The following is a 9,283-nucleotide window of genomic DNA, read 5'->3' as shown; positions in this document are numbered from 1 at the left end:
CAGAAACATTACAGATTTTTCATAGAGCCCCCGATAAGACTTGTGGCCGCCTGAGGAAGCGGGAGGAGGAACCAACTGATTAGTCCTCATGTTCCAACAAAAAGTGATTTCCCACTTTTAGATTAAGGATAATCCTGGTCAGACAGTACTCTCAACTTTTAGAGCCACTAAAAGGGAGAAAATTGGAAATGCTGCTTTGCCACATTTTTCAAAACTCACAGGAGGTGTTGGTCTGGATGGGCAGATACAGGAACATTTGGAAACGGCAGGAACTTGCGGCTTGTGTTTTCGGTCACGATGTGGCCTTCGCTGACTCCTCAGGCTATCATCACATGCCCCCCTCATGGAAAAAAACAACCACTGGCCCACCGACATTATCCCCAGCTAACATGCAGAAAACCACACGGATAAACAATTACAAGTTTGGCTGTTCCTGTTGTTATTGCAGACAACTGAGGAACAGTTACATTTGCGTTTTGCAATGATAAAACTGATAATGTGTGTAGGAGATGTGCACACTCAAGAGTAATAACGCATGAACACTTATTAGTGTGAATGTTGTTGGTTATTGAGCCAACAGACCCCTATACTTGATATAAACTTTCAGTCTTGGGGAACTCAACTTGCAGGCTTCATTAATCACACACACACACACAAACACACACACATGCACACACACAAGCACGCTCCTAATTCGGTGTCCTAATTCATGTCAGCAGGCTTGTTGCACTGACAGAGAGTGGCAGCATGCATGAAGGTCTTTGCGGCAACATGCGCCAAGAGCCATCTGTCCTGTAACAGAAAGAGCGGCGTAGATTATGGTGCCCAGAGAGAGAGCGAGAAAGAGAGAGAGGGAGGGCGGGAGAGAGTGACAGAGAGAGAGAGAGAGAGAGAGAGAGAGAGAGAGAGAGAGAGAGGAGGAGGAGGAGGAGGAGGAGGAGGAGGGGGGGAGAGCATTACGCACACGCTGATCCTTTTTTCCACACAGAACCAGTGTGGCGCACAGACCAGGCGGCAGCGCTCAGAAAGTGGGAAGTTTTCGCCATTCTGACAGAATAATTAATCACCTTCATGTCGACTCTGTTGGATACTAACCCGCCGAGGCTATGGTTACCTTTATTACGGTAGGAACTGCTTTACTTGTTCTTATTTGCTTCGTTTAACACTATTTTTTCCCCCTCGTTAAGAAACTGTTCTTTTGGGGACTCTGGCACCAGATAGAAAGCGATAGACCCTTGACTAGGTTTTGCACTGACAAAAAGTCACGGAGTTGTACAAAAATGCATCTGATTATATGAGAGCAATGCGTTTGGAGTTGCTGGAGTTAAAGCTTGCAGGAAAAGTTTAGGGAAAGTGAATTTACGCACCACAGTTGTGTATATACAGGTTTTAGGTGTAGTGGCTTAAATCATTGATTTCCGTGTAACATGTGTGGTGGGTTCAGGAATTTATTCCCCCCCACTCCCCGCTCTGCTTGACTTTTGGCCAGTTTAACAATTATGAGACACGAAGCGCCACAGGGAAGCAGAGAGGACATCCTCTTACTTCCACCCGTCTCTCCCTGTGTGTATGTGTGTGCGCGCGAACAGGTAGACAGACGGTATGGTCTTTTCACTGCTTGCTAATACACACAAACATTACAGTCTCCTGCTCTTTGCATATGCACTCGCTCCTCTTAGAGACGCGTGTTTGTGTATATAACAGGGAGCGGAACTGGCTCGACGCGCACGGGAACCCCGCTCAGATGTGACAGGCTAGTGTGTTTTGGATTTCCCAACGCGCAGATTGTGCCTCGACTCGCTGTTAGAGGACATGTCAGAGACGACTGCCAACTCATAGGCAAACTTTATTTCCTCCTTACGCGCTCCTTGCAACGTATGCGCGTTTGTTTACGTATATGCGGATAGAATAAACAGTGCGCACGAGTTGGAGACTGCGTCTTTGCGTGCGGAGGTCCTTTTTAAGTCTTCTGCGGACTCAGAGGGGTCACTTTTTGATGAAGGCATCTAAATAATGTATCATGTTTGTAGGATAGTGGGTGTTGACTACATGTGTCATGGGCCAGTGAACTCAGATATGAAAAACTGTGAAAGTTCGAGTAAAATGAATATATGGACTTTCTTCACTAATAGGAAACTCACCCACTTGAACCCAAGTCTTCCAAAGTCGGGAGCTGGTGATGGGGATTGAGCCAAAGAGTCCAACGACCCGAAAACTACTCCTGCTCCCTGCTAGTGTGCCCGTGCGCGGGTCCAGTCACAGTCTGATGAAATAACATGGATACATTGCTCTGCGTAATGGCCCTTTGCCGGAGCTGCGGGGCAGCCGGGTATGTCTGACATGACATGTGGCCTGGGTGGCTTTGCGTAATAGCGCGCATCAGTGGGCGTCTTGAGCCTTCGCTGGATGCATTTCCTGTTGCTGCTGTCCGCGCGTGCGTGGTTGTATGCCTATGTGCGTGTGCATGTGCAGAGGCCGCAGAAGCAGCTGTTGCAGCTGCGGATCTGAGCAAGGGCTACTCCTGACATGCCGGCACACAGCAGGACGCAGCGAAGGAGGCGAGGGGCCACTTCGAATTGTTACTCCGCGTTATGCGCACTGGAGTCAAAATGGCCTCCCAAGCGGCCTGAGAGAGAAGCCCACTACTACAGCTGGGTTGTTGCCTGCATGTTGGAGCTCTGGGTGCAGTACAGCTGCAACGACTCAGTTTAACAAGGCTCAATTTGTGTTTTACTGCAGGAGAAAAGTGAAAAAGAAGGAGTAAGGGGTGTGAACAGATTAGGGGTTGGCCTCATGGAAAGAACATAAAGAAGATACGGATAAAAAGGCCCGCAATGGCTCCCAGGTGGTTTAACAAACCACTAGTGTTACTATAGAGCGTAAGTGTTATTCCTTTTTTGGCCCTGCATTCCAGCCTTTTTGTGTCTTTTCGCCCTCCCCTCTCAATCTGCTTCAGTCTACCTGGTTCGCTCCACCCTCTTTTCATCCCGGCTGCAGGATCTGTCCAGCGGCACCTGCTGATAGGGATACACAACATTCAGCTTATAGCGTCGAGCCTCGGGAAGCAGCCTGAACCTGAGTTTGCTGGTTTAAATCCCTGGACAAACTGAGGCGTGTCATGAAATTACTATTGAGTAAATAACAACGTTGCGGTGAGCAGGGAGGGAAGCCAAAAAACAGTCAAAGATCAAGACTGAAGTTTGAACACAAAATAATACCAGTAAACCGGGGAAGAAGAACAAGTGTCTCATAAGGCATGCGATTAACTTTCACTCCCTGTGGCAATTTACCGCCATGGTTCTCACTGTTGCCCAATACTCCTCTGCAGTAGTGTTTTGAAGCTCACAGATGTAAACGCTTAAAGGTTCAGTGTGTACGATTTCTGTTAAGGGAATCTACTGGCAGAAAGTGAATAGGAAAAAATCCTAGTGATGTTTTCACTATTTTGTTTCATCCAAATTGTGGTTTTCTGTACACTCGAAGGAGCCCTTTGTGTTTACATACTTAATATTTACTTCGGGAATGGGTCCTCTTTTGATTTTTAATGACAATGGGATGCTGAGGTGACGGGGTATTCAGCTGCAACAACCAACTTCACCACTAGATCTCACTAAATTCTACACACTGAACCTTTAAAAGTACATGTCAAGTGTGGATTATGGGAATGTGCGCTTACTTAACTTCGCTTCCTAGTGAGAAGTTTAAATAAAGAGAACTGTTGCAATGATTTGATTTAATTCCCCCTTCATGCTGTATAAACTGTATTATTACAGCGATTTGCTGTGGTGATCCGTTCACTCAACACCGGATGTTCACATTTCTTCACCTCTGCCAGTGCTTCCCCACATTAACACAAGTAGCTACACATGCTTCAATGAAAGCATGACGTGTTTTTATCGCACAAGAGAAAATAGGAGTTGACAGATGAGGAGAATGCTTCTCTGGGAAACCTGCAGAATAAGTCTGAAGGTGTTTTGTCTGCTCAAAATCTTTTTTTAAAACAGGGTGAATTTGAAATGTTGGGATATTTAGCCCTATTATTTGAGTTTATGTTGTACTCACAGGGTGTAACAAAAATGTAAGGATGCTTCCGTTAAAATATTATTGTACAAGAATACTGGAAATGTAAAAAGGTTTAACACCAAATGGATATGATCAAAAAAGCTGCATAGCTAACTGACACATACACAACTGAGACAACTGCACAAAGGGGGGTGTAGGAGTGAGGTTAGTATCGGGGCCTAATTGCAGATCTCAGCCCAGGGCCTCCTAACCAGTTGCTCTGGGCCTGCATGAATGTGCTCAGTTGTCAGGACTCAGGACTCAAACTACAAGAGAAGTTAAGTTCCGAAGGAGTTGAATTGTTAGTTAATAATTCCAGCTGTGGCTCAAGGGTCATTTAATTTGGTTCATAATCCAAGTGAAAATTCATGGACACTTTTATCTTCTGACTTTGTCGCTGCTGCATTTGAATCTTTATGAAAAGCCCTAATCCCAAACCCTAAAAGAATCATCAGGTCAAATAGCTACAGGCAAATATTTATTGCGATAAAAAAAGAATAAGAATAGTTGAGACTGAGTACAGCTCTTGGATTGTGACATTTCTGGATCACATCTGTTCTTTATAAACAGCCTTTGTCTCAGCAGACCTTTTTACTTTTGACGTTACTAATATTATTAATGCATCAATGTGCAAGTTTTCGTCTCAGTTGCGGACATTTTAAACTAAGCTTCCAGAAAATTAACCAAAGAAATGCAAGTTAACATTTGTTTGTGCCGACAAGTAGGGCTGGAGCAGTTAAAGCCAAAGTAGACATCAATTAGAACAATGCTCCTCAGATGCATCTAAGATCAGCACCCCGTCCCGATTTGATTTTGCCCCTTTGCATGCATCTTTTGTTTACTGCCCTCTCGTGGGCGCGGCTAGCTAACGTCTCTGGAAGCTAGTGTTACGGTAATAATAATAATTTATATTCTTGAGGGCATGGCTGTGTCCTCTCGACAAAGACTGGCGGGGCAGCCTTTCTCACACTTTTGTGCATTGTGGGTAGTCCTGCGATCTCTGGTGGGCAGTTACAGCTCGCGATGGACAAATGGGCTTTTCAAGCTGTCCTTGACTCAACTTCTGCTGTTCTGAGATCAGTAAGGATATTGCAGCAAATTATTTTAACTAGGTGCAGTTTTGAGAAGAATCTGGACTTGTACATTAGGAATGTGATTCATCCTCTTAAATGTGCATGAGTTGTTATAGATCGACTTGGTCAACACGTGACATCTTGTCCTGCCCGTTAATGAAGGTGAAGGATTCTGTGTTTGAGATCTGCTGGGACTTTGATTAATTTCAGACAACACAAGACGACAGATTCACACTTAGTTTGAAGATGGCCGTAGTACGCAAGTTTTCCCTTCCACGCTGCACATTTGAAATATTCTCATCCTTCCTCAGACAGGAAGGAGTGCAGTGAGGTGGAGATGTCCAGGCAGTGTGCAGCAACGACACAGCAGAGAGTCTTTAAACGCAGAAAAGACAGTAAGCACTGAATCACAAGACAACATATCTACAAAGGCTCAAACAAACATGCTGGGCCAGCAGGTGGCAATAAGGTCCACATCCACGATTCAAACAGATACATAGCTTCATGGTGGCAGCTTTTGTCGGATTCTCAGTAAAGTAATCATGACGTGTAGGAAACGTATGCAGAAACCAGAGTTTTTGAAAATCTGCATTTTGGAAGGCGTTTGTAAAAATCTACATTTCAGTGAATTAAATCATAGAGAGATATCTGCATTAGTGTGGACAGGGCGTTTGTCGGGTCCACATGTTTCTTGTTTGTGCAGTAACCACCTGAATTGCAGACAGTGGTTCATCTATAGGCGTAAATATCTTGCGTTCAGCACCGTGTCACCTTTAGAGGACCAACAGGAGCCTCTGGATGTCCCAGCCATCGCTCTACACCTCTAAAAGCACTTGATGTCACTCGTAGATTGTTTCAGCCTTTCAAACGTTTTTTGTGATTTAAGTCAAGTGGCTCAAGTACTTTCCTAACAGATCTCAGTCAAAAGGTGGTGTTTGTCTGACTTCCGGGGTCAAGCATCTAAAATGTTCCTACGATGCTCTCCAGACGAGTGAAGCTGTGGCAATGGAGTATGAGATGGAAAAGAAGTTAGCATGTGTTTAGAAAAAAGTCGAGATTCTTCCTCCGTACTCGCTCTGCCGGCTGGAGCGAGATGCACCTCTCGTTCCATACGGCCGTGGCTCCACATCCCCGCCTGCTCCGAGATGGTTTACACATTTAGCCGAGTGTTTATACGGCGCACATTCTTATGGCTAGTTCGAGCAAAACACGCTGTAAGGATTTGGGACACGACACAGGCGTCTCTCTCCGCTCTGTCGATGGCACAGTGCACACTCAAGCAAACACACACGCGTGAGGATAGTCATTACACAAACTCATCCATTTAACCTGTAACCTCGACTCTCAGCGTGATGTAAACAGTTCTAAATCTAAACTGAAATCCAAGCGTCGTCCAAACCGTGCAGAACTTTCTCTTCCCGTCTGTTTTATTGTCTTCCCCACATTTCCCTGAGAGGCAGATGGAGATCATGTGGTTTCAAGGTGAGGCTGGAGCTTCCCAGCAGCTCAGTCATATGACGGTTCAGCCTTCCTCCCTCTGTCCGTTCTGACCCGGTAATCTGCCTCTCTGTCTCAACGATTTTCTTTATCTCCCTCACATCCACTGTCTGGATCTTTATGTCCCCCATTTCCCCCCCTCTCTCTCCCTCTTTACATCCTCCTCTCCATTTCTGAGTCCCCCTCCCAGCCTGTTTTTCCACTCTCGTGTTTCCACATTAAAAAGTAGACTCGATGACCTCCTGATACCACCCTTATCCTAATATAGATGGACGCTGATAGAGTCGACCGGGACGGATTCCAATTCAAGCATGTATTTATCCTTCATTTACTCATGCCTCTGAGGAATTGACTATGAAAATGTAACGCAGATTAAAAAATATTACTAAACTGAGATGACACTTGCGCATCACCAGGGTAAGAAATAGCGAAAATCACATGTAGCATCTTTGAGAAAAACAGGTTTGACATGTGCTATGGTGTTTTAGTTTGGCCCATATGTCCCATCTGTTAACATGGAGGAGAAAGGATTTATGCATACTGCAGCCAGCCACCAGGTGGCGATCGAGGCACTTTGGCTTCACTTTCAAGGAGCCGTCATGTCGTCCATCTTTATGTACTGTCAATGCTTCCACTGAAGTGCCTCCAATTCTAACCAGGCTGCCAATGAACACATTAAGAGATGTTGCAAAGTTGTCGATGCGTTTGCTGCGGTGGGAAAAAATCATTCTACTCATTAACACAGGTTTTAAATTTAAGTTTTACCCCAGTGTGGAAAAACTTAGGTGATCTTTAGAGATTCCAGAAAACAAGTTACTATTTTTTATTTTCAACCCTACTAAAAATGAAGCTACCTGGAAAGTTATCAAGAGGAATCACTGTCTGTGTAATTGCTCATAAATCTGTAACAGGAGGCCTCACAGAAGAAAAAAGTTTGGTAATCGCTGCTTAATAATTTACGATGCATTGCACATCATCAAATATCGATATTTTTCTTTTTAATCAAACAACTTTTAGATAGATCTTTGTAGAAAAAGCAGCGTCAATATTTATTTCAATTATTCACATTCTCTTGTTAGTCAGTCTGAAAGGCAGCTGGCTGTCCAAAGCAGCATTTGCAATCACTTTCATTACATCTGGTGGAAGAGTCCTCCTTATCTAATTTGCGATTGCATGATACTGCAGTCGGTAGTTATATCAGATTAAGATCTCAGATCTTTTTTTCCCATTAAGACGATTAATGTTCCCCACCTATAACCATGAAACCACAGCCAAAGTCAAATCTATTTTCAAAATGAGAGCAGAGATTAACACCAACTGAGTGTCTTCTTGTTAATCTTCTCAAAAAAACCCTGTTGTATAATTTGTTCTGAAATGCCATGGACAGTTTATTTTTGCCACGTCGGCGTCAGGAAAACGGTGGAAAGGCCTTTTTGTCGAAGCACTGCAGAGTTTCTTTCTTGATGATCACTCCAGAGTAATGACACCCAGGCCGTGTTTAAAGTAGCACAGTGTTTAGTGGATACAGACAGGGAGCGCAGGAAGGTCACCGTGGATTGATGCTTTTAATGCCTCACTGGAATGAAAGGACACAGCTCCGGTGTGCCTCAGACAATCCAGCTGAAACCACACGCTGCATGATCGCAGCTCAAATACTCGGGGGCGGCCATGTTCAATCTCTCTTTATAGAAAGAGACGCCCATGGGTGACATCTCAGTGGACTGATGCGTCTTTGATATGAGAGCTGACAGATGTTTGAACGGCCTGAGGGTGAAATCTGCCGCCTTGCGTCTCAGCGGCACAAACCCAGTCGCTACTTGTCCGCTCGTTTGATTCACCTCCAACCCTAACATGAGACTAATCTTTACTCCCGAAGCCAAAAATCCTAACCCTTGACTCGGCTGTTGAAAGACTCATTCACGCACTGCCCTGTCACATGTATGGATCATACCATACTTGTTGCAGCAATACAGTGTGAAATACGCCAGCCAATCTGACACTGTGTTAGAACATGTTATAACTTTTATGAAATATTTGTCGACGTCAACAAATAGTCCACAAAGAGGCCATATAGGTTTTTATAACCTACATGTTCGTTTGCATTTTGACCAATGAGCAGAATTGAACCAATGCTGAGTTAGCTATACGCAGTCCCTGTTTGTCATGTAGTCACGGATTTACAGACAACTATCAGTGGATTACTTTGACTGAAAACAAAACTATAAAACCTGTTGATTCCAAATTAATTTCTGAGGCGTTTTATTTCTCTTGTGATTTCAAAGTTGATAAACTGACGTTCTTTTTACGTCAGACATCACAGATAATGAAACCTCAGGAAGCGACAGTCACACTCACTGACATCAACGGGGTTTAAAGTGACTAAGTCATGACTCCAAGATAGAGATCGATTTATGACTGAGTTCACAGCATGAACATATAAGATTTTCACTACTTGTCAATAACAATAATAATGCATCTTATTAATGACACTTTACAGCAAAAAAAGTGCAAAATATTAAGGCATCACTAAAACAATATACAATAATAGGCAAATAAAACAGGTATGAAATCAGCAATAGTAAAAACAAAACTTCACACAGATCATGGTCACACAGACTAAGCTTTAAGAATAAGCAAGTGTTATTTTTAAT

General features: G+C 43.9%; 1 protein-coding gene across 2 annotated transcripts in view; it reads left to right on the top strand.

Moving 5' to 3' along the window:
• The first annotated feature begins 997 nt into the window (after positions 1 to 997).
• The window catches only part of ntf3 (neurotrophin 3), a 32,468-nt gene continuing 24,182 nt past the window's right edge, over positions 998 to 9,283 (top strand). The window contains exon 1 of one of the 2 annotated variants that reach the window (XM_062382361.1): positions 998 to 1,124. Coding sequence is in view for 1 of the 2 variants with exons in the window: in XM_062382362.1 (XP_062238346.1) it covers positions 1,107 to 1,124 (18 nt within the window). In the remaining variant the exon portion in view is untranslated. The remainder of the gene's footprint in view (positions 1,125 to 9,283) is intronic. The other variant, XM_062382362.1, reaches the window with a different exon arrangement.

This window comes from Platichthys flesus, chromosome 23, assembly GCF_949316205.1.
Source record: "Platichthys flesus chromosome 23, fPlaFle2.1, whole genome shotgun sequence".
NCBI lineage: Eukaryota > Metazoa > Chordata > Actinopteri > Pleuronectiformes > Pleuronectidae > Platichthys > Platichthys flesus.
Note: the sequence above shows the minus strand (reverse complement) of the source record. Positions and strands in the feature narration are given on the sequence as shown.